Source organism: Rhinopithecus bieti, unplaced genomic scaffold (assembly GCF_001698545.2).
Source record: "Rhinopithecus bieti isolate Rb0 unplaced genomic scaffold, ASM169854v2 scaffold_39317, whole genome shotgun sequence".
Classification (NCBI taxonomy): Eukaryota; Metazoa; Chordata; class Mammalia; order Primates; family Cercopithecidae; genus Rhinopithecus; species Rhinopithecus bieti.
In genome coordinates, this window is record NW_016816467.1 from 535937 (window position 1) to 560435 (window position 24499).

The 24499-nt window shown below is 38.9% G+C and overlaps 2 protein-coding genes across 3 annotated transcripts in view; both read left to right on the plus strand.

Moving 5' to 3' along the window:
• The window catches only part of SMARCA5 (SNF2 related chromatin remodeling ATPase 5), a 41544-nt gene extending 35755 nt beyond the window's left edge, over positions 1-5789 (plus strand). For both annotated transcript variants that reach the window (XM_017854905.1, XM_017854907.1), the window contains exons 23-24: positions 1417-1524; positions 4541-5789. In XM_017854905.1, coding sequence (XP_017710394.1) covers positions 1417-1524; positions 4541-4606 — 174 coding nt within the window. In that variant the 3' untranslated portion in view covers positions 4607-5789. The remainder of the gene's footprint in view (positions 1-1416; positions 1525-4540) is intronic.
• A 5847-nt stretch (positions 5790-11636) lies between these two features.
• Positions 11637-13618, plus strand: LOC108517104 (putative inactive beta-glucuronidase protein GUSBP11). The gene has a single exon (XM_017854904.1). It carries the CDS (start codon positions 11645-11647, stop codon positions 12041-12043), a length of 399 nt encoding a protein of 132 aa, XP_017710393.1. The 5' UTR covers positions 11637-11644; the 3' UTR covers positions 12044-13618.
• The last annotated feature ends 10881 nt before the right edge of the window (positions 13619-24499 follow it).

Sequence of the window (24499 nt, forward strand, 5' to 3'; positions counted from 1 at the left end):
GCTAACCATTTCTGACCAAATAGCCCCATTTCTAATAACCTAAAATTTGAATACAGAAAAGTTTAGCTTTGATGGATTGCTCCTTTTCTTCCTTATTTCACCACCATTGAACTTCGAGCTTCAACTTGTTTTCTGCCAGATGAGGATAATGCTAATAAGTTCTGTAGTCTTAAGTTTGGGATATTCTGGGATAAGCAAAGTTTAAACATCTTTGTGTTTGTTTATAGTTAAAGTAAAATGTCACTTTGTAAGACATTGGATAGTAAGCAGTATTTTCATGTTTGACCACTGAAATTTTTATTTCACTAGACATCACTATTTTGATCAAATAGTTATCACTATTTTGTGATACCCAGGTTTGAGAAATAAACTTAAATACATGAAGCTACTTTGAAGATAAAACACTGTGTAAATATATAATTAGAGAAAAGATCCAGTTGCTGAAAGCTTGTTTCTTCTTAAGTGGGAACAATTTATAGAGTTAATAAAGAATAATTTTATAGTGATTGTAATAAGACAGTGCCATGTTAATTTACCTAGTACAGTACTATAACTTAAAACTCTGTTACTTCTTAACATGTTCCATGTTAAGATGCACAAAAAATGATTTTTCTATCTCTATATACTATTTCTAAGCCTTGTGTGGTGTATTCTATAGAGTAGTATTTTAAAATTATTTTACTGTAGTTGTGTGTGTAGTAGTATCACTTAGTATAAGAAAAAAATAATTTTGCCCTATAAGAAAGGGAGCTGCTAACCAGCAGCCATGCAAATGGACTTCTCTTTCTTTCAGGGTTATCTGCTACTTCTACGTTATACTTTAAATCTTTTCTGGAGACTGTATGTCCAGTTTGCCAGAGAGAGATGAGGTAGAACCTATCGTAGACTTCCATGGCTGGTTTTCCAAAATTGGGAAACGTGCCATGTGATTCATTGACCACCATAATTCTAGTGATACTTTGAAGGGAAAGATTATACACACCTGTTAAAGTTCTTGTTTTTGACCCTCACATACGTACGCTATTAATATTAAGTTCTTGTTTTTGACCCTCACATACGTACGCTATTAATCTATTTAAGTTTTGGATATAAGTAGCACAGTACTTATCAGACATAAACACTAAGTAGCAGTATTGCATATGTTATGAGCTGTTCATTTTTATTGCTTTAATTCCTAAGTGAAGGAAGAATTTTTGAAGAATACACAGTAGTTTGGATTTAAAGGTGTAAAAACATTATTTACAAATATCTTGCTTTTAATCTTCATAGCATGAATTGTGTATGAAAATCTTTTTTTTTTAATTAGGGATGTATTAGTGGTTTTATATTATCCTATTAAAACATACTTTGTTTTAAAATTGAAATCATGAAACTTGTAGATGGAAAGTACATGTACTGTGTTTGTTTATAATTTAGGAGCTCCAGAGGAGATGTAATACCTTAATTACTTTGATTGAAAGAGAAAACATGGAACTAGAAGAAAAGGAGAAGGCAGAGAAAAAGAAACGAGGACCAAAGCCTTCAGTAAGTATTCATGAATATGTAAATATGTGGATAATGTAAATTTCTCCTTTCTAAGTATTTAACACTGCTTGGCTGTCATTGATGTGTTAGTCCCTGTTGTGCACCCCATCCATTGCCTTTACTTTTTTTTTTTCCCTTAAAGGGGAACCCAAAGTCATAATTTGAGATTCTTCCACTTTCAAATTTAGGTAGTGGTATAAATTTTTTATTTTTAGTTGTTATGAGTAGGTATATGTATTTATAGGTTATGTGAGATATTTTGATACAGGTATGCAATAAGTAATAAGGACATTGTGGTAAATGGGGTATTTATCACCTCCAGCATTTATCCTCTGTTACAATTTAACTCTTAGTTATTTTAAAATGTATAATTAAATTATTTTTTGCTGTAGTCACCCTGTTGTGCTATCAAATACTAGGTCTTAAGTCACTCTTTGTATTTATTTATATCCATTAGCCAGCCCCACTTTCCCCCACCCCCACGACCTTTCTCAGCCTCTGGTATCCATCCTTCTACTCTCTATCTCCATGAGTTTAAATATTATAATTTTTAGCTCCCACAGATAAGTGAGAATATGCCAAGTTTGTCTTTCTGTGCCTTGCTTATTTCACTTAACATAATAAACTCCAGTTCCATCCATGTTGTTGCAAATTATAGGGTCTCATTGCTTATGGTTGAATAGTATTCTGTTGTGTATACATACCATGTTTTCTTTATCCATTTTTCTGTTGATGGACACGTAGGTTGTTTCCAAATCATGGCTACTGTGAATAGTGCTGCAGTAAACATGGGAGTGCAGATATCTCTTTGATACACTGATTTTTTTTGGGGGGGGTGTATACCTAGGAGTGGGATTAGTGTATTGTAGGGTAACTATACTTGTAGTTTTTTGAGGAACCTCCAAATTGTTTTCATAGTGATTTGCTTTCCCACCAACAGTGTATGAGGGTTCCCTTTTCTTCACATTCTTGTCAGCGTTTGTTATTGCCTGACTTTTGGATAAAAGCCATTTTAACTGGGCTGAGATGTTATCTTATTGTAGTTTTGATTTGCATTTCTCTGATGATCAGTGATATTGAATAGCTTTTAATATGCTTGTTTGCTATTTGTATGTCTTCCTTTGTTAAACATAATGTTCAAATCTTTTGCCTATTTTTAAATTGGACTGTTAGGATTTTTTTCAGTAGAGTTGTTTGAGCTCTTAAATATTCTGGTTATTAATCCTCTGACAAATGGGTAGTTTGCAGATATTTTCTCCCATTCTGTGGGATGTCTCTTCACTTTGTTGTTTCCTTTGCTGTGCAGAAGCTTTTTAACTTAATGTGATTCCATTTGTCCATTTTTGCTTTGGTTGCCTGTGGGGTATTATTCAAGAAATCTTTGCCCAGTCCAGTGTTCTGGAGAGTTTTCCCAATGTTTTCTTGTAGTTTCATAGTTTGAGGCCTTGGAGTTAACTCTTTAATACATTTTGTTTTTATTTTCGTATATGATTAGGGATGGGGTCAAGTTTCATTCTTCTGTTTGTGGGTATCCAATTTTCCCATTACCATTTATTGAAGAGACTGTCCTTTCTCCAGTGTATGTTCTTGGTACCTTTGTCAAAAATGAGTTCTCTGTAGATATATGGACTTATCTCTGGATTCTCTGTTCTTTTCCACTGTTGCACTGATCTATGTATCTGTTTCTATACCAGCACCATGCTGTTTTGGTTACTATAGCTCTGTACTATAAGTTAAGTCAGGTAATGTGATTCTTCCAGTTTTATTCCTTTTGCTTAGGGTGGGTTTGGCTATTTCTGAGTGTGTTGTGGTTCCATATAAATTTTAATGGTTTTCTTTTCTATTTCAGTGAAGAATGCCATTGGTATTTTGATAAGGATTGCATTGAATCTGTGGATTGCTTTGGGTGGTGTGGACATTTTAACAATACTGAATTTTCTAATCCATGAACATGGAATATCTATTTTTTTGTGTCTTCAATTTCTTACATCACTGTTTTGTAGTTTATCATAGAGATCTTTCACTTCTTTGATTAATTCCTGGGTATTTTATTTCACGTGTAGTTACTACTTTTATTTTCACATTTTCACTGTTGGCATAGAAATGCTACTGTTTGTTGTATGTTGATTTTGTATCCTGCAGTGTCACTGAATTTGTTTGAGTTCTAATAGTTTCTTGATGGAGTGTTTAGGTTTTTCCAAATATAAGATTATGTCGTTTACAAATAGGGCAATTTGACTTCTTTGTTTCCAATTTAGATGTCCTTTATTTCTTTCTCTCGTCTGATTGCTGTAGCTAGGACTTCCTTGAAATACTTAAAAAGTACAAATTTAGCTTGACTGGGTTGTGTGGGAAAAATCACATCTTGATGATATGGTAGTCCTTAATATGGGGCTTCATGAAAATCTGGGAACGTATGTCTCGTAAATGCCAAGTGTGTACACATCTCATTGGGAATACAAGTTATAATTTTAGAATAGGAAACATTGGAAAAGCAGTGGTATTATGACTTTTACTGTTAGTCTCTAAGCTTTGATTGATTGTTTCAGTGATGTTTTAGCAACGTGAAGGCGAATACTTTAAGGGAAAAAGTGTTATTTAATAATAGTTAATTTAATAAAAAATGGTTGCTTTATAAAGTCATGAGTAAATGAATATCTCTGGATAATATTTCATATTTATGTAACTGCCTTTTAAAAACTCAGTTGTTTCTTATTACTCTTTTGGGAAGCATGCATTTATTTGATGCTGATTTACTACTGTTAATTGTGCATTATTTTTATAATGTCATTATTAACATTAAACTTTTTTATTCTGTAAGTAAAATAAGTAGGTAAGATTATTTGGAGGCTGTATAGTTTGCTTTGAAAGATTTATATAGCCTGGGAGAAAAATCTCATATACCTATTACTTTGTAGTAGTAGTTATTACTAAAGTGTTATAATGTGTCTATATATTTTTTATATTTCATATTTATATGAGTCTTGTGAAAAGTAATCCTTTTGTCTGTTTGTAGACACAGAAACGTAAAATGGATGGAGCACCTGACGGTCGAGGAAGAAAAAAGAAGCTGAAACTATGAATATGTTTTTGTTTCATAATCACTAACTTTAAACCAGTAGTTCTTTAATTTACGGGTCTTCATAAGATGTACTGTACAATGCTCAATTGTTATGTCATTTAAAGACATCAGGTTCATCTGTTTACTGAGCTAGAAACATAGTATGTAGTTTCACTTTTTTAAATGCAACAGCTGTGCTGAAATTTTTTTATCATTAACACTTGAAGTAATAAAATAGGCTTCATTTATTACTAAGTGTTTCATTTGATTTATTTTCTATTGTAGTTCCATTTGTGAAGATTGTGACTTTTGTTTATTAGCTATAATTTCTACACTTGTAAGGTTTAAAACAAGTTAAAAGAAAATTGCAAATAACATTTGTCCCTTTCAGTCTTCATTTAGTTGTATAATTATTTTAATTCACTTTGCCTTTGCAGAAATTTGGGTATTTTCTTTGTAGTGCTATTGAGTCTCATCTGGAAAGATTATATAAATTGCATTCTCCTTGCTTATGTGGGTAGAATGGGAAAAGAAGGCAAGACAAAGTATACTTAAATTCTATGCATATTTCTGTTACGCTTTGTTTTTTTAGTTGATTCTGAAATGAATACACCCTATTCTTTTGAAAGAATGGCCTTTTAGTTGTATAGCCAAAGACATTTAGTATTTTCCGATTCCTTAAGGTATTACTGTACCATTTTGTAAAAGGAATATTATTATTATTATTTTTAATTATTTGGTAAATATTTTGTCATATGACCTTCTGAAGCAGCCACAACTTAGATAATGTCAGAACTAAGGTGATTTTTTTTTTAAAAATTTTGAAAGAGCCAGCCAAAATGAGGTGAGAATTTGTCATACTGTTACATTGAAATTGGTAACAAAATGTATCCCCTCCCATTTTGAGTTTTAGGGTAAATGAAAATTTTATTGTATTTTAAAGTAATTTCTAAGTGTTAGCAAGACTGACTGTAATTCCAGTTTCTGTTTTCTATGGACAGACTTGATAAACTGGAGACCCTAAAGCAGGAATACCCAAATTATAGTGTCAGGATTTTAGCTGTACCAGAGGCCTTTATGTGCTACACATAATTTGTATAAAATTTTATATGTGCAGATTGGGTACATAAACAGTTCTCCATTTTTCTAAGGGAATGCAATAAATGTAGCATCGTGAATAAATATAACTTTTATAATCTGTAAAGTGGTCTTTCCATTTCTTTAATTTTTTTCTCAATTTTATTCACTTTTCCTTTAGGACACATTTCCCTTAATTGGATATCTTTCCCTTAAATTTCTATTAGTAGTTGTTTTCATCTGCCCACATGTAATTGAAGATTTTTAAAAAAATTTGATACCTGCAGTATTACTAATACTGCTTAATTTCTTGAAATGTGGAATTGCTGCTGTTAATATCAAGCAAAACGTAGTGTTAAATTGTAATTTGAATTAGTGCTCCCTCAAAATTAACTTTTTAAATACTGTGTTAGATTCTTAACAGTTAAAGGTCTAATAATGTGTGAGGAATGGTTACGTTTTTCATGAAAGGAAGAATTTGTACGAGTTATGACCTCAGTTTGGAAGAAACTGAAAAAATGTAAGGCTGAAGAAAACTTAAATGGAGGTCACAAAAGTGATGTTTTCAAGAAGAAGAGAAACTGGGAGGGAGATACACGGGAAATGCAAAATGAATCAAGTGTAGTGCTAGCCCTGAATGCTTAGGGACTCAAATGGAAACTGTGTGAAGGGAAACTCACTTGAAAAAAGCGTGAACCAGCTAGGCCCTGCCACTGTGTTTGACCGAGTTCACAAATCTGTTTTGTTTTGTTTTTTTTTTGTTTGTTTGTTTTTTGAGACGGAGTCTCGCTTAGTGGCCCAGGTTGGAGTGCAGTGGCCAGATCTCAGCTCACAAATCTGTTTTAACCTGTCGCTTCCCTGTCACCTCTGGCTTTCCTCTCCTGCTAAGCTTTGTTTCCTGGCAGTGATTAAAATCTTCTGTCAGTGCCACAGCTACTACTGCTACTGGAACTGCCATAGCCACCTTGGTGTCACGGTTTGGCAAGGTATTGGCCTCTACCACCATAGGGGCCAGAGCTTCTGCCTCCAAAGTTTCCTCCCTTCATGGGTCCAAAATTTGAAGACTGATTGTTGCCATTGCCAAAATCTTTGTAACTTCCACCACCTCCACAATTGCTTCCATCATTACTGTATGTATTATAGCAATCCCCACTGCCACCATATCCACCACCACCACCATGGCTGCCACCAAAGCTACCACGATCACAGAACTTGATGACTGTATTTGTGACTAATTATGTAATAGGTTAGTCTCTGTTCTGTGGAAAGTGTAAAGCATTCCAACACAGGGTTTCAATGCAGCATTTTTTGTTTTGTACCCATGCTGTTGATTGCTAAATGTTTTAATAGTCTGGTCATGATACTGAATAAATGTCTTCTTTTTTTATTTAACAAAGCATGAAAGATTGCTTAATTGTACATCTGACAAAGTGCTGGCAGCTATTATAAAGTATAATTATTATTACTACCTTTTAAGAGACGGGGTCTTGCTCTGTCACCCAGGCTGGAGTGCAGTGGTGCGATCACAGCTCACTGCAACCTCAAACTTCAGGGCCCAAGTGATCCTCCCACCTCAGCTTCCCAAGTAGCTAGGACTACAGATGTGCACCACCATGCCCAGCTAAGTTTTCTTAGTTTTTGTAGAGATAGGGCCTTGCTGTGTTGCCCAGTCACGTCTCAAATGCCGACCTAAGGCAGTCCTCTTGCCTCTACCTCCCAAAGTGCTGGGATTACAGGTGTGAGCCTACATTCCAAAATGCTGGGATCACAGGTGTGAGCCTACACCACACCTGGCCTACATTTTAATTTTTTCATAAAGTTGAGAGAAGCAAATCCTAAGCATAGAGTACAGGTTGAGCATCCCTAATCAAAAAATCGAAAATCAGAAATGCTCCAAAATTTGAATGCTCAAAGGAAATGCTTATTGGGGCATTTCTGATTTTTGGATTAGGGATGCTGAACTGATAAGTATAATGCAAGTATTCTAAAGTCTGGAAAATGCTAAAAACACTGCTGGATTCAAGCATTTCAGATGATTGCTCAATCTGCCCTTTGAGTATTTAATATATGCTGATTGTTTAAACTGATCTGGATTTAATTACATAAATGATCTTTGGCTTAGTGCCTTTCTTAAAAATTGCAAATTTTAAAAGCATTATAAAACACCCCTGTAGTTTTTCAGAAAAATTTTGATGGAAGAAGAAATTCATCTTTCTATACCTTTTTTTTTTTTTTTTTTTTATTTTTTTTTTTTTTTGAGAAGGAGTCTTGCTCTGTCGCCCGGGTTGGAGTGCAGTGGCCGCCTGGGTTGGAGTGCAGTGGCCGGATCTCAGCTCATTGCAAGCTCCGCCTCACAGGTTTACGCCATTCTCCTGCCTCAGCCTCCCGTGTAGCTGGGACTACAGGCGCCCGCCACCTCGCCCAGCTAGTTGTTTTTTTGTATTTTTTAGTGGAGACGGGGTTTCACCGTGTTAGCCAGGATGGTCTCGATCTCCTGACCTCGTGATCCGCCCGTCTTGGCCTCCCAAAGTGCTGGGATTACAGGCTTGAGCCACCGCGCCAGGCCTATCCCTTTTAAATCTAAAAACAAATCTTTTTGAAAGAATGTGCTACTATATTTCAAGCCAGTTGTTTTGGAGTAGAACATTGCTAAAAAAAACAGGTGCTAAGGAGGGTAATTTAAACAAAGTAGATTAATGACACAAGGATTGATGAATTCATAAATCCTAATCAATAGAATGCTAGAAGACAAGTATTAACAGAGTAGAAACTTTGAGGTACACAGCTGTTACCAAAATATATCCTTACTTGTTGGAATCTGACATGAAGATCAAAGGTGATGGCATCCCACAGATGACAGATAATGGGCAAAATATATTCTTGGTGTGGAGCAATGCTGCCGAATTAACTTCCCTGTGTACATCCCAGAATCGTTTTGGATCTGTTAAGGTTTTTATTAGAATGATTAAATAGGCTTTTGCAGGATTAACTTCACAGTAGTTACCAGAAAAGGCTATGCTACAAGAATGAAAATTGAAGAACAAAGACCGAAATGATGTGATTCTAAATGAAAAAAAGAAGTGGAATAGTTTCTCTATAGGCATAGGAGGCAAAGCATTGTTTCAGAAGTGGACTGGCACCTCACCTGAGATACTCAAGACTGGCAGCATGGGTCTTCATTCTTTGTTATCACTGAGGTTCCCTTGTGTCCTGAGAGATTTCCTAGCTCTAACGACAGATTTTTAGGGGGTGGGTAATGAGGCTATGAGAAGATTGAGGATCTAGGTGCTTGCCTCTAATTCTACAGCATAAAGGTGTGTGGCTCTTATCTCTAGGACACCAATATTTAATGTTGCATATCATGTATCTCCAGTACAAGAAGGAAGTTTATCAGAATTTAATGTTGGAAACTGTAATACAAACAATGTAAACACTACATTGACAAAAATATTAATAATTATGCATATAGTTTGCTTACTATAGAAATTCTTGTTTTTGATGTTGGATACAACCCAAAGGAGTTTTGATGTATATAGATGGTGAATCAATTGGGAAAAGAAATAGAGATAAGTAGAGATTATTTCAGTTCATTAAACTTTTGAAGTCCTAATTTAGTTCATGTGATTATTTGTAAATTTTTCTTTATTAGTCTTCCTCGATCATTGAAGAACCCAGGATTCAAATACAATACTTAATGGAAACACTTTTTCATCCCTAACTAAATCCTGGCCTGCAAGCAGAATTCACTGTGAAATCTGAGATGAAACCCCAGGGCTATTATGCTGGCCAGTGGAAGGTTGGTTCACCCCTCGAGAGGTGACATTAGAGTGGTCTGCAGACATCACTGGTGTGGACAAAGAGATGCCTGGGTGGTTGGGGAAAGGATAGATCATAGACAACAGCAGCCTCTTTCTAGAGCTCAGTTGCAATAAACACCATGGTTACTCATCAGACACACTGGAAGTTCTAGTTCTTCCCATGTTTCAAAACTCTAGAGAATTCTAGCATGGACTAAGCACTGCTTCTGTAGACCATAGGTATTTCTCCATGGCTGTTTGAATTTTTGGGAAAGCTCCTGTGTCTCATGCAGACCAGTGACTTTTGAGACAGAATCTTACTCTTGTCACCCATGTTGGAGTGCAATGGTGCGATCTAGGCTCACTGCAACCTCTGCAACCTCCGCCACCCGGGTTCAAGCAATTCTGGCTCAGCCTTCTGGATAGCTGGGACTACAGGCACGCACCACCACACCTGGCTAATTATTGTATTTTTAGTAGAGACAAGGTTTCACTATGTTGCCCAGGCTGGTCTCGAACTCCTGGCCTCAAATGATCTGCCCGCCTCAACCTCCCAAATGTTGAGATTACAGGTGTGAGCCACTGCGTCTGGCCTGATGCAGAGTGATAATTTCTTGAGTGAGGCAGTGCTGTTGTCTAGAAGCAAGGCTTAGCTGGGTGAGACAGTACTAGTTGCCTTCAGAAGCGGATCTCTGCCCTGAAGTTTACCACCAGCCTGCTTTCCTTGATGCGCATGCTGGCTGGGTGTAGGGATCCCGAGTGGAGGGAAAAAGATGCAGATGCTGGCTGGGTGTAGGGATCCTGAGTGGAGGGAAAAAGAACATAGATGATACAGATTTACTGTGCAAAGGCGGAGTTCTTAACGGCTCTTCCTCACAAACAGGCTGGTGATTAGCTGACTTTCAGATTCCTTTCTACGAGGTGGCAAGGGGCCATCTGGTCATTCTAGCTTTGCAAGGAATAACTTTTTTTTTTTTTTTCATTTTATATTCCCTTTAATCCCAGCAGATGGATAGGTTTGCTTTCTTAGTATGCTTTCCAGTTGTAGAAAGGTCTTTTCTCTGGTTACTGGCTTTCCCCCAGCCCCCTATTTTTTGTGCTCCTCCTCTTCCCCAGCCACCTCTTTCCCTGGGAGCAAACTTGAGAAAATTAATGGCACAGGTCTTGCAGAATACTCCTACCAATCTAAGTGCTGCAGATGCCACAGTGCTTTCTTCTCACCCATAATAGTCGTAAGTTAGAGGGAGCTCCTTCAAGAGCACGCTGAGTTTAGTTTCTTCATAGCAGGAATTAATCTTTAAAAAATTATCATTGGGCTCCTTATTGTACCTGGACAGTACTGGGACTGGGTGCTTGATAAGAGAATGAATAGTTTAAGTAGTTACAGTGAAACCACAGGCACCTGTAGAGGTCTCCCCAGGCTCACCTTGAAGCTCTGATTGGCGGCTGCAGACGGATGGCGGTGTTATGAACAAAGGTGAGCTGCAGCTCCCACTGCAGCTCAAACGCTGCCAGCTACCAGCTGCAGCTGGGAGTGAAAGACTAGACTACAGAGAGGCGCAGGCAGTCACTTAGGACGGGGCCGGGTTTAACACCTGAACAGTGGTGCTAGAAGGTCAGAGTCTTCTAGGTACATGTTGTTGGAAACATCCTTGATTGTCTAGCACCAAGACTTTTAAACACAGGGGGACAAATCATCCCTTTGGGTATTTGTAATTGTTCCTCAGTTCAAATCTCTTGGTTTTTTTTTTTTTTTTTTTTGGGGGGGGGGGGGGCGGAGTCTCGCTCTGTCGCCCGGGCTGGAGTGCAGTGGCCGGATCTCAGCTCCCTGCAAGCTCCGCCTCCCGGATTTACGCCATTCTCCTGCCTCAGCCTCCCGAGTAGCTGGGACTACAGGCGCCCGCCACCTCGCCCGGCTAGTTTTTGTATTTTTTTTAGGAGAGACGAGGTTTTACCGTGTCAGTCAGGATGGTCTCGATCTCCTGACCTCGTGATCCGCCCGTCTCGGCCTCCCAAAGTGCTGGGATTACAGGCTTGAGCCACCGCGCCCGGCCATCTCTTGGTTTTTAAAAAATACTTTTCCTCGGCGCGACCGGTGCATCACGTCGCGCGCGACCAGTCCGCAGGGCTCCTCCTGCGCTGCTCTTAGCCCCGCAGACGGCGGCCCAGCGGAGGAGCGGAAAGCATGGTCTGGGGGGGCGGGGGACGCCTGGTAGGCGCTCTGGCCGCTGTTGTGTGGCTACGTGCTGGCGCTGCAGGGCAGGATGCTGTGCCCCCGAGAGAGGCCGTTGCAGGAGCGCAAGAAGCTGGACGGCCTCTGGAGGAGCTTCTGCGCCTTCTTAGACAACCAGTGTCGTGGCTTCTAGGAGCAGTGGTATCCGCGTCTGCTGGGAGAGTCGGACCCCATCCTGGACATGCCGGTTCCCTCAGCTTCAACGACATTGGCCAGGACTGGTGGCTGCGGCATTTTGTAGGCCAGATGTGGTACGAACGGGAAGTGAACCTGCCGGAGCAATGGACCCAGGACCTGCACACAAGAGTGGTGCTGAGGATTGGCAGTGCCCACTCCTATGCCATTGTGTAGGTGAATGGGGTAGACGCGCTAGAGCATGAGGGGTCTACCTCTCCTTCGACACCGACATCAGCAGCTTGTTCCAGGTGGGGCCCCTGCCCTCCCACCTCCGCATCACTATCACCATCAACAGCATGCTCACCCCCTCCACCCTGCCACCAGGGACCATTCTCGACATGGCCGACACCTCCACGTGGGTACCATCCTGCCTCCGCCGCATGCGCCCACCTTCCTGCCCCACCCCGTGGGGCATTACTTTAGGGTGATGTGAGAACATATCAGTGACTTACAAATTTTGTAAGTAATTAAGACATTTTCAGTGAGAAGTATGGAGCTGAATATTTACATGAACCCTTCAAAAAGTGATAGTTAATGGAATAAATGAAAATAACAGGAGAGACTTTGTTGAAAGAAGACAAAATAGTCAAGGAAGTGATAGAGGATACAAAAGAAAGATGAAAACTTACATTCATTTAATGTCTACCATATGCCAAAGACAATATTATTATTTAGTTTTTATAACCACAACATTTGGTGGATATGATGACTTCCATTATATAGGTTAGGAAAGTAAAGCTTAGAGGCTTGTGAACCCACTAGTTTGAAGTTGTGTAGCGAATAGGTGGCTGAGTGAGAATTCAAAACTGGAACAGATTTGCTTGATCCAGAATGATTTTATTGTCCATGCATTTTCTTCTACATTGTACTGCCTGTAAAGTGGCAGTCAGTTATGGGAGGAGACCCAGAATGTCACAGATTTTGAAAGTTGTTGTGGAAAATTTGGAAAGAGGCATTGGTTTTAATGACTGATACAGGTGAGTGAAGAATGACTTTGGAGAGAACAGTTTTCTTCAATGGCATGGTAGTGTTTAAAACAGAATTTGATGGTAAAAAAATGTAGAACCAGTGTGTGTAGACTCATCGATGGAAAAGTTTATTTGTAAAATATCAGAGGAAAATTGTAACATAGATTTGTCCATTCAAATCCCCCGCCTCCCCCCACAAAGTCCAGATTCTTACTACATTCTTTGATGTAGCCAATATACAGCAGTTGAGTTCAATTTTGGCCCCTGTTTATGTGTATGCTAAAGAAAAATAACAATCCTAAGTATATGCCACTTAAACAAGAGGATGTGATTATACTATGAAACACTTTTGACCATAGGAATATAGCAGTGCTAAGGCAAGATAGGTCTTAACTCTTGCTGTCATTTGCTGCCATTGTTTGCCAAAGGTCTAGCACCCATCTTCAGAGGAAAGTCAAGAAATTAGTGCTCAGATGGTGGGATGAATTCCTGAATTACTGTTGGCTCTAGTAGTGTCTTCAGATCAATTTTATAGTTTCTTTAGAATTAGAAAATTAGTTCTCAGAACGGCACTTGGCCACCCAATGTGTATACTGCAATTACTCAACCAGCTGCTTGAAAGCAAGGGGCAACAGAGAAGTCAGCTACTGGCTGACCTCAGGCAACAGGAATTTTGATGATACTCCTTGGTCAAATCCTTCATTTAACATACATTTATATAGAACCTTTCTGTGTCAGACACCATTCTAGGTACCATAGATACAACAATAAAGAGAACTGACAAAACTTCAGCCTTCATGGAGTTTATATGCTAACACATATGCATAAACAAACACATATAAAAATCCAGAAAGTCATTACTGCTGTGAAGACAAACAACACAGAGTAAGCAGATACTGATATAGGGTTGTTGCCTTAGGGTGGTCAGCAAAATTGTTTCCAGGGAAGTGACATTTGGATGAAAAACCGAATAATGTAAGAGAGTTAACCATCAAATATCTGTGTGAAGATCTTTAGGAGGAGTGGGGGAACAGCAAGTGCAAAAGCCCTGTGATGGGAAAATGCTTGTTATGTTTGAAGAACAGCAGTAAGACACCATGGCTGGAGTGTAGTAGGGGAGGGAGAGAGAGGTGGGAAATAATAATGGAGACTTAGTGAGGGCCACATCATGTGAATAGAGCTTTTGCAATCCTGTAGACAGGAAATATGTTTTGATTTTTCCCTAAGTCCACAAAATAGTTTGTGATAGAAAGCCATCGAAAGATTGAAAACAGGGGAGTATTATTTGTAACCTCAGTTGCTGTTCCATGCAGGCATAGGAAATAATAATGCTTCCTTGCTCCATATCTATTGCTGAAACAGTTCTCCATGATCTCTTTAGTCTGAGGACAAATGACATTTTTCTGGTTACAAGACAAAGGGGATATGCCATCCTAGGCATTGAGATTGGGAAATATCAAGCATGCATGTGACTGCCAAATATTAAAACCCATTTTCTGATGACCACTAGGATTCCAGGTATCAGCCCATAAAGTGAGCTTTTTCTGAGAAGAATGAAAGATGGCAGGCAGAAATGATTGAGCTAGTAAAGAGGACTGAGGCTTATTGTTAAAGTCTGGGGCCTAAAAATGTCAGGGTTCAAAGTGATCAGTTTGGAAAATAAAGAGATTTGGACCCTCCTCTGAAATCAGGGAGTAGGGAATATGTAGAGTCAGGATGTAACTGCAAATTCTGGAGAAACTGTGGAAGCAGCATTTTGTAGGAGGGTGGGGGAAACAACACCCTCAACTAGTATTCCTACCTTCTGGTAAATCTATAACTTTACGTCTGCCAGTCAATAAAACGTTTGCATGTGTTGGTACATTTAAAGAAATGCTTTTCCTCTTTCTATTACTTAAATTTCATGTTAGAGCTTGATGCTGGCACCCAATGACAGCATGTACGGACACATTTTTCTACTGTGTGGTTAACTCTGCTTGGTATCTGACTTGTTTCAGATCTTCTTGCTGGATACATATCTTTAGGAACAGAATTAATCTTTCTTCCATTTTAGAGGCCAGAAAACCCACGAAGAAAGGTAGTAAGAAATTTGAATCCTGTTTATATTATACATTATTGAAGGGGATCTTCAAGGCAGCCTCTCCCTTCACAAGTCCAGAGGTCTAGGAGGAAAGATGATTTTGGGAACCAAGCCTGGGGCCCCTCATTACCCTGTACAGAGTCAGGACACTGTTCCCTGAATCCTAGTTGCTTTGGCTCCAGCCTCAGCTCAGAGGGCCCCAGATACTGCTTGGGCAACTGCTATGAAGGGCACAAGCCATAAGCCTTGTAGGCTTCCACATGGTGTTAGTTCTGCAGGCGGGCAGAAGGCAAGAGTGGTGGAGGCTTGGCAACTTTCCTCTAGATTGCAGAGGATATAGTGGAAAGACTGGGTGCCCAGGAAAAAGCCTGCTGCAGGAGTCAAGGCCCTGTAGAAAGACTCGATAGGGCAGTGCTGAGGTGAAATATGGGGTTGAAGCCCCCCATGGAGAGTCCTCACCGAGGCAGTGACTAGTGGAGCTGTAGGAACAGGCCACTACCTTCCAGATCCCAGAATGGAAGAGCCAGCTATACCTTCAGACTTGAAAAGCCACAGGCATGCGACTCCAACCCATGAGGGCAGCCATGTGAGCTGCACCCAGCAAGGTCATAGGGGTGGGGCTGCCCAAGACCTTGGGAGCACACCCCTGGCACCAGTGTGGCCTGGATGTGGGACATGGAGTCAAGGGAGATTATTTTGGAGCTTTAAGATTTAATGTCTGCTCTACTGGGTTGCAGATTTCTGTGGGGCCTGTTGCCCCTTATTTTTGGCCTATTTCTCCATTTTGGAGTGGAAATATTTATCAATCTTTATTTCATCATCGTATCTTGGAAGAACATAACTTGTTTTATTTTTCATGGTAATATTCTCAATATTATTTATTATTTATTGATAGCACATGACTTCAAGAGAGTTAACACATTTAAGTTTAAAAAATGATTTGCTTATAAGTAAAAAATAGAATGTAACATACAGAATAAAAATCTATATAGAGAAAATCATACACAGTAAAGATAACTGAATTAATTTAAAAGGCACATAATGAATAACAAGTACCACTTTTAAAAGAATGTTTATGCTTTTGGTTAAATATTATAGTGAATGTATTTTTATTACTTTTCAGAATTATGAATAAATAATAACCCATCATATTTATCATTTTCTAAAATTATGTTTTATATTCTAGAATAATTTTTATGTCAGGCAATTCTGTCTTTCTATACCTGTCTTTATATACCTTGCTATACAATTCTGTCTTTCTACAAATTTAATCTTTCATATCAGATGAAAGATTAAATTTATCTAAAGCCATGTCTACACAGGTCCAAGTAAGATAGATATTTGATATTTATGTAGTTAATTACTGAAGATAACCCATATTCTTCCAGGCTGTATATCACTTTGTCCCTTGTGTTTTCACCTAAATATTGAGGGAAGAAAATTACTTTTGGCAGATAACCATTTTCTCCAAGTTTTTAATCTAAAGGTGGTTATATGCTAAAGACAATATGATATTAAGAAAGCAGAATGTGTCATGTTCTTACTCAAATGCTAAACCTTTTCTTAATGGAATGAAAATATGTAAACTAAATATATAGTTTCTGAGACCTGAAGATTATAACTTTTTAAATGTATTTCAGTCTAAAAGGTTAGGATCCCATGTATAAACATGGCAGTGCCTAAGACACAACTGAGAGGCGGACTGCTGTACTATACAGAATTGTTAGCAGTTCTTGTGGCTGGTGTATGCTTCAGAAAAAGATCAGTAAGTTACCACACTTTTCTTGTAAAATTGTATAAAATTAACCTTTTATACCAAATCGTGGTTACTAAGTATTGCTATTCTGTAAAAGTACCTAAGAGTCATTATTTTCAACACTATCACCCTAGAAACAGTAAGAGAAACCTGAAAGTGGTAGGAGAGAATGAAAGGCCTTATTAGTCATCAAAATTATAAGTGTTCTTGTATGTTGTTAATATGGACATTGTAATTATAACTCAGTATTTTTTTTGGGTCCCTGACTCATTGTTTTTCACTCACTCTTACTAGGACCTCTGGAAGATATAATTTATCCTATTTAAGTGAGCAGGATTCCCCCTCTAGACATACTTTATAAGCATTTTCTCATTAGAAAACCAGATGTGCTATAACGGTAGTTTGATTTGCTCTTTACAATATCAACAGATACTACTTGTTTTTGTTTGTTTGTTTGTTTTTTGTTTTTGTAGAGACAGGGTTTCATCATGTTGATCAGGCTGGCTTCGAACTCCTGACCTCGTGATCCGCCTACCTTGGCCTCCCACAGTGCTGGGATTACAGGTGTGAGTCACCATGCTCAGCTCATTTTTGTTTTTTTATTTCAATAGTTTTGGAGGAACAGGTGCTGGTTGGTTGGATGAAAAAGTTCTTTAGTGATGATTTCTGAGATTTTTGCGCACCTGTCACCCAAGCACTGTACACTGTACCCAAGGTGTACTCTTTTATCCCTCACACCTCTTCCCACCCTTCCCCCAAGTCCACAGAGTCCATTATGTCACTTTTATATATGCCTTTGCATCCTCATAGCTTAGCTCTCATTTACAAGTGAGAACATATGATGTTTGGTTTTCCATTCCTGAGTTACTTCACTTAGAATTATGGTCTCCAATTCTATCCAGGTTGCTGTGAATGCCATTATTTCATTCTTTTTTAGGGCTGAGTAGTATTCCATGGTATCTATATACCACATTTTCTTTATCCACTCATTGGTTGATGGGCATTTAGGCAAGTTCCATATTTTTGCAATTGTGAATTGTGCTGCTATAAACATGCATGTTCAAGTGTCTTTTTCATATAATGATTTCTTTTCCTCTAAGTAGATACCCAAGACTGGGATTGCTGAATCAAACAGTAGTTCTACTTTTCACCACATCCACACCAACATCTGTTATGTTTTGATTTTTTAATTATGGCCATTCTTGCGGAAGTAAGGTGGTATCACATTGTGCTTTTGATTTGCATTTGCCTGATCATTAGTGATGTTCAGCATTTTTTCCCATGTTGGCCATTTGTATATCTTCTTTTGAGAATTGTCTATTCATGTCCTTAGTCTACTTTTTGATAGGAGTATTTTTTTTTCCCCCTTGGGGCTGTTTACTCTGCTATTTCTTTTGCTGTGCAGAAGTTTTTTAGTTTAATTAGGTCCTACCTATTTATTTTTCTATTTGTTGCATTTGCTTTTGGGTTTTTGGCTTAAGCCAATGTCTAGAAGAGTTTTTTTGATGTTATTTTCTAGAATTTTTATGATTTCAGGTCTTAGATTTAAGTTCTTTTCCTGTTTTTTTTTTTTTTGTTTGTTTTTGTTTTTTTTTTTCTTGAGACAGAGTCTCGCTCTGTTACCCAGGTTGGAGTGCAGTGGCACGATCTCAGCTCACTGCAAGCTCCACCTCCCAGGTTCATGCCATTCTCCTGCCTCAGCCTCCCTAGTAGCTGGGACTATAGGCGCCTGCCACCACGCCCAGCTAATTTTTTGTATTTTTTTAGTAGAGATGGGGTTTCACCGTGTTAGCCAGGATGGTCTCAATCTCCTGACCTCATGATCCGCCTGCCTCGGCCTCCCAAAGTGCTGAGATTACAGGCATGAGCCACCACACCCAGCCAGATTTAAGTTCTTGATCAATCTTGAGTTAATTTTTGCATAAGATGAGAGATAAGGATTCAGTTTCATTCTCCTACTTGTGGCTTGTCAATTATCCTAGCACCATTTGTTGAACAGGGTGTCCTTTCCCCACTTTGTTTTTGTTTGCTTTGTTGAAAATCAGTTGGCTGTAAGTATTTGGCTTTATTTCTGGGTTCTCTATTCTGCTCCATTGATCTACAAGCCTATTTTTATACCACTACCATGCTGTTTTGGTAACTATAGCCTTGTACTATGGTTTGAAATCAGGTAATGTGATACGTCCAGATCTGTTCTTTTTGCTTAGTCTTGCTTTGGCTATGTGGGCTCTTTTTTGGTTCCATATGAATTTTAGGATTTTTTTTCTAGTTCTGTGAAGAATGATGATGGTATTTCTATGGGAACTGCATTGAATTTGTAAGTGGCTTTTGGCAGTATGGTCATTTTCACAACGTTGATTCTTCAAATCCATGAGCATGGAATGTGTTTCTATTTGTTAGTATCATCTACAATTTCTTTTAGTAGTGTTTTGTAGGTTTCCTTGTAGAGATCTTTCATCTCCTTGGTAGGTATATTCCTAAGTATTTTATTTTATTTTTTTTTGTGGCTGTTGTAAAGGGGGTTGAGTTCTTGATTTGATTCTCAGCTTGGTCGTTGTTGGTGTATAATGCAGTGGTACTGATTTGTGTATATTGATTTTCTATCCTGAAATTTTACTGAATTCATTGATCAGATCTAGGAGGTTTTTGCTTGAGTCTCTAGGGTTTTTTAGGTATATGATCATATCATTGGTGAACAGTGACAGCTTGACTTCCTCTTTACCAATTTGGATGCCCTTTATTTATTTTTCTTGTCTGATTCCTCTGGCTAGACTTACAGTACTATGTTGAATAGAAATGGAATAGAAATGGTGAAAGTAGTCATCTTTGTCTCGTTCCAGTTCTCAGATGGAATGATTTCAACTTTTCCCCATTCAGTATAATGTTGGCTGTAGGTTTATAATAGATGGCTTTTATTACCTTGAGATATGTCCCTTTCATACCAATTTTGTGGAGGGTTTTGATCATAAAGGGATGCTGGGTTTTGTCAAATGCTTTTTCTGCATCTGTTGAGATGATCACACTATTTTGTTTTAATTCTCATAACTTGTTTTTGATCTTACAGGCTTATAGATGGAAGGAACTTTCCTTGAGTCTCAGATGGACTTTTTAAATTTTTTATTATTATTATTTTTTGAGAAAGGGTCTCACTTGGTCTCCCAGGCTGGAATGCAGTGGCACGATCTCAGCTCATTGAAGCTTCTGCCTCCCAGTGTCAAGTGATTCTCTTGCCTCAGCCTCCCAAGTAGCTGGAATTACAGGTGTATGCCACCGTACCTCACTAATTTTTATATTTTTAGTAGAGACAGATTTCACCATGTTGCCCAGGCTGGTCTCGAACTCCTGACCTCAAGTGATCTGCCCATCTTGGCCTCTCAAAGTGCTGGAAATACAGGTGTGAGCCACCATGCTCATCCTCACATTGGACTTTTGAGCTGATGCTTGGAGTGAGTTAAAATTTTGGGGTACTATTGGGAAGGGATGATTCTTTTTTGCAGTGTGAGAAAGTCATTAGATTTGGGAGGGAAGGGGTAGAATGATATAGTTTGGATATTTGTTCCCTCCAAATCTCATGTTTAAATTTGGTCCCCAGTGCTGAAGGCAGGGTTTGGTTGAAGGTGTCTGGGTTATGGGGTGGATACTTCAAGAATGGCTTGGTGCATTTCTTACAGAATGAATGAGTTCTTGTTCTGTTTTTCCACAGGAGAGCTGGTTGTTTAAAAGAGTGTGGCACCTCCATCCCCTTTGTTCCTTTCTTGCCATGTGACACACCAGCTCCCCTTCACCTTCTGCCATGATTGAAAGCTTCCTGAGGCTTCACCAGAAACAGATGCTGGTACTATGCTTCCTGTACAGCCTGCAGAATTGTGACCCAAATAAACTTTTCTTTATAAATTACCCAGCTTCGGGTATTCCTTTAGAGCAACACAAATGGACTAAGACAGCAATTTTCAAAGCTTTCTACATTTGGCTGTATGTCTGTTTTCTCTTCTACAGCTGTCTAGCCTGCTTCTTATTTGCCCCAAAGGAGGATATAGAGAAACTTTGGGCTCATGTTAATGCTCATAGGTACATGTTAGTAGTGATACTTCTGGATCAGGTGAGGCTATCCATTTGACTTTCACACTTGAACCCATCAGAAAGCTTTACTACTGTGTTAGTCCATTCTCATGCTGCTAATGAAGACATACCTGAGACTGGGTAATTAATGAAGGAAGGAATTTAAAGGCCTCAGGAAAAATCTTTCAAATCACCCTCCATTAGGTGGAGTAAGCACTGGGCTAGCTAGCAGTCAGGAGAATAGAGCCATAGTCTCAGCCCTATCACAGCCAATGTGATGCTGGGAAAAATAATTTGCTGACATGGAACAGGAGCTCATCTTTTTTTTTTTTTTTTGAGATAGGGTCTCATCCAGGCTGGCTGGAGTACAATGACACAATCATAGCTCACTGCAGTCTTGAACTCCCAGGCTCAAGAGATGCTCTTGCCTTAGCCTCCCAAGTAGCCAGGACTACAGGTGTACAACACCACACTCAGCTAATTTTTACTTTTTTTTTGTAGAGATAGGGTCTTGGTTTGTAGCCCTGGCTGTTATTGAACTCCTGGCTTCAAGCCGTCCTTCTCCCTTGGCCTGCCAAGGTGCTGGGATTACAAGTGTGAGTCACAACACTCAGCTAGGGGTTTTTTAAACCCCATTTTAAAGCACTTTTGCTTGTACATTTCAGTTGAATCAACTCAAGCCTCTGTTTCCTCAGGTTCCATGGTTCTTTGTATCATTCTGTACTTACCAGCTATGAGTATAAGCACATCAACAAATCACAGGTACTTCAATTCACGCTTTTATTGCAAGATGTGGAAGAAATGTAAAATTAGGAGTCAGGTGATGTGCGCTCAAATCTTAGCTCCACCCCTTGATACCTGAATGACTCAGGAGTATTTTTGTTTCTATTATGGGATATTAATAAACACCTCATATTGGACAAAGGACGATTAAATCAGAAAAGGATATGAAGGTGTCTTGTAAATTCCAAGTAAGGAAACTGTTGAAAGTGAATGTGATGGTATTTAAAGCTCCATTTGAAATTTAAGATGTGGAGCTGCCTCTTCAATTACTTGATTTATCTGGAGTTCATTCACATTTACACTCACATTTAGGATTGCTCTAAGCCTTTAATGGATTATTCTGTTCCCATTTAATAAGTATGGATTGCTGCTCTGCTCCAGCTGTCCCCCACCATCTGTCCCCATCAGTCCTTCTGTCAGAAGCATACCTGGCCATCAGTGCCAAAGGAGCCACTGGAGCACACTCAGTCAGCAGTTTGGGCATGTCATAATATCTGCTGAATTCACGGGGGCAGGCCTCCAGGTTGAGGTTCTAGTGAAAGCAAAGGGTGCCATCAGGTCTCAGGGAGGTACTGCATTGTTGTGGGGGGCTCTGCCTGGGCACTTCCAGGTGCTTGGTATGCTTTGTGGTGAAGCCATCCTTGGTGTGGAGCTTGCTGTCACCAGAAGATTGGAGCACTGGGTTTGCCCACATAGGAGGAATCTCAAATATACTTAGTGTTTGCCCAAGAGAAGGAAGCTCAGGTATATTTAGTGTCTACCATGGCCTGCCATCAGGGCTGAGAGGGAGCTCAAAATTGGCAAGAGGCCATGCGGACATGACAGGCAGCATTCCGGGAACCCAGGGAGACAGGCTGCCTAGGGCAGAGCTTGGGGATGGGGTGACTGGGTCCTACTTGTATCTTCAGTTCTTCCAGTGGCCTGAGGCATGGCCCTGAGGTCCCCCTTCTCCTCGCAGAGAATGCGTGCTTGTGCCTTTTGTCTTGTGGTAACACCTATCATTCATGTGCGGTATCATCACAGTGATTTTGATAAAATTGAGGTAAACAGTATCATCGGGCACCATATATTGAATCTTGGCTGAGAAAGGCTCAGCTCCCACTGTGTCAGACAGATGAGGCTGACAGAGATCTGGGAGAACAGATGCTAATGAAAACATAAGGGACTGGCTATTCCAAGATAATAAGAATAAAACAAGGGACAGTAATTACAGTTTGCTGAGTGCCTAGTGAACACTAGTATACATATATCATCATATTGATTCTCAATAATCCTATGAAGGAGATGTTCTCATTTTGCAGGCGAAAAACTGAGTCCTTGACACAACTATCTCTGTAAATTATTGACTTCTATATTAGAAGGGAAAAAGACTTGGAATAAATTGATTAATAATAATCAATTACTGATTTTTGAGATATCCATGTACTTCTCTCAAAAAACTCCTTGTTCAAAAGTGGCTTAATTTCTTGTTGCTTCAACAAGGTGAAAACATGTGGAGCTCTTCCTTCAATGGTTGTGCTGAGGAGACCCTCTGATGAGATTTCTTTTAGTCCTTGGAAGATGTAATTGTGGACATAAAAAATCATAAACACACACACATGCACACAACACATATTTAGTGAAATTATTTCATATTTGTTAACTATTATGTTAAAAAATACAATACATTTTTACTTATTCAGAATGGCCTACGAAAATAAAGAAGTGGAAGCTCAAGTATACTTAGTGTCTACCATGGCCAGCCAGCTGGGGAGAGCCGAGGCAGGGTCTGGACCCAGTGAAAAACATTCATTAGGGCTAATGAATGTTAGCACAGGCTTCCTCCTCACTGGGAGCCCCACCCCATTCTGCTCTGACCTGGGCCCTGTCTCACCAGTGGGGTGTTCTGTCTTAGAAAAGGTTGCTGTCGATCTCACTCAGCGACCCTAGGAGTGCATTCTGGGGGGGATGTGCCTATACCTTTGCTTTAACATTCTTTGAATGAGTATAAGAGTTGCTTAATTTCAAAGTTCTTCCTCACTTAATATATTTTTTGTAGCATTATGTCTATTTAAGTTAAGCACTTCTGTTCAAAACAGATACTTTTACAATTCAAGATACCTCTTAATATGCATATTGTATATTATGTAATATATTAAAATATACATGAGATATATATTGCTTCAGATATTGTAAGAGCAATAAAAATTATCCATAAGAAGGCACTTATGGATCTTACAGTACTTGGGGGACATCATTACATTTGGTTTTATTATGGCACAATACAATATTGAGGACCAGAGTGACCCGGAAAGAACTGGAGCTTTAGAATGAGACAAATCCAATGTGATAAAATAGTCCTGGTGCTTAATCCAGGGAAGTATATATATATGATTTTTAGTATATTTTATTACATTTAAAATATTTAAAATGTATGAAATTAATGGGGGTATGGTGGAGAAGGTAAGCTCTTGTGATGATTCATAACTTCCTATCATAACCTTTCTCTTGTCGATGCTCCATTGTAGAATCAAAGGACATAGCTTTGTAAAAAGTCCAACATCTGTGCTTGCTCTGAATTAAAATTCATTTGATCTACTGTAGTGTCAAGATACGCCATAATACCAACCATGGAGGAGTCTGAGGCCCTGGTCCATCAACTGACAGTGTGAACTTCATGTCAAGAAGTGAGATTGGTGAATAAGTGAAGACAAAAGGAAAATTGGAGATACAGCTGGATATATGGACCCTGCTCTGAAAATACTCTTTAAAGGTATAAGGATTCTTATTAACAAATTTTATTTGCTCTTTATCTGATCATTATTTTATTTTGATTTATAGAGGAATATATAGAGGAGGGATATCTATCTATAGAGACACACACGTTTATGTGTGTATATATAAATATAAGTGTGTGTGTGTGTATGTGTATATATATATAGAGAGAGAATATATATATATTCTGTAGTCATGCTCCAAATTTGGAGTCTTTTTCTATAGTCTTG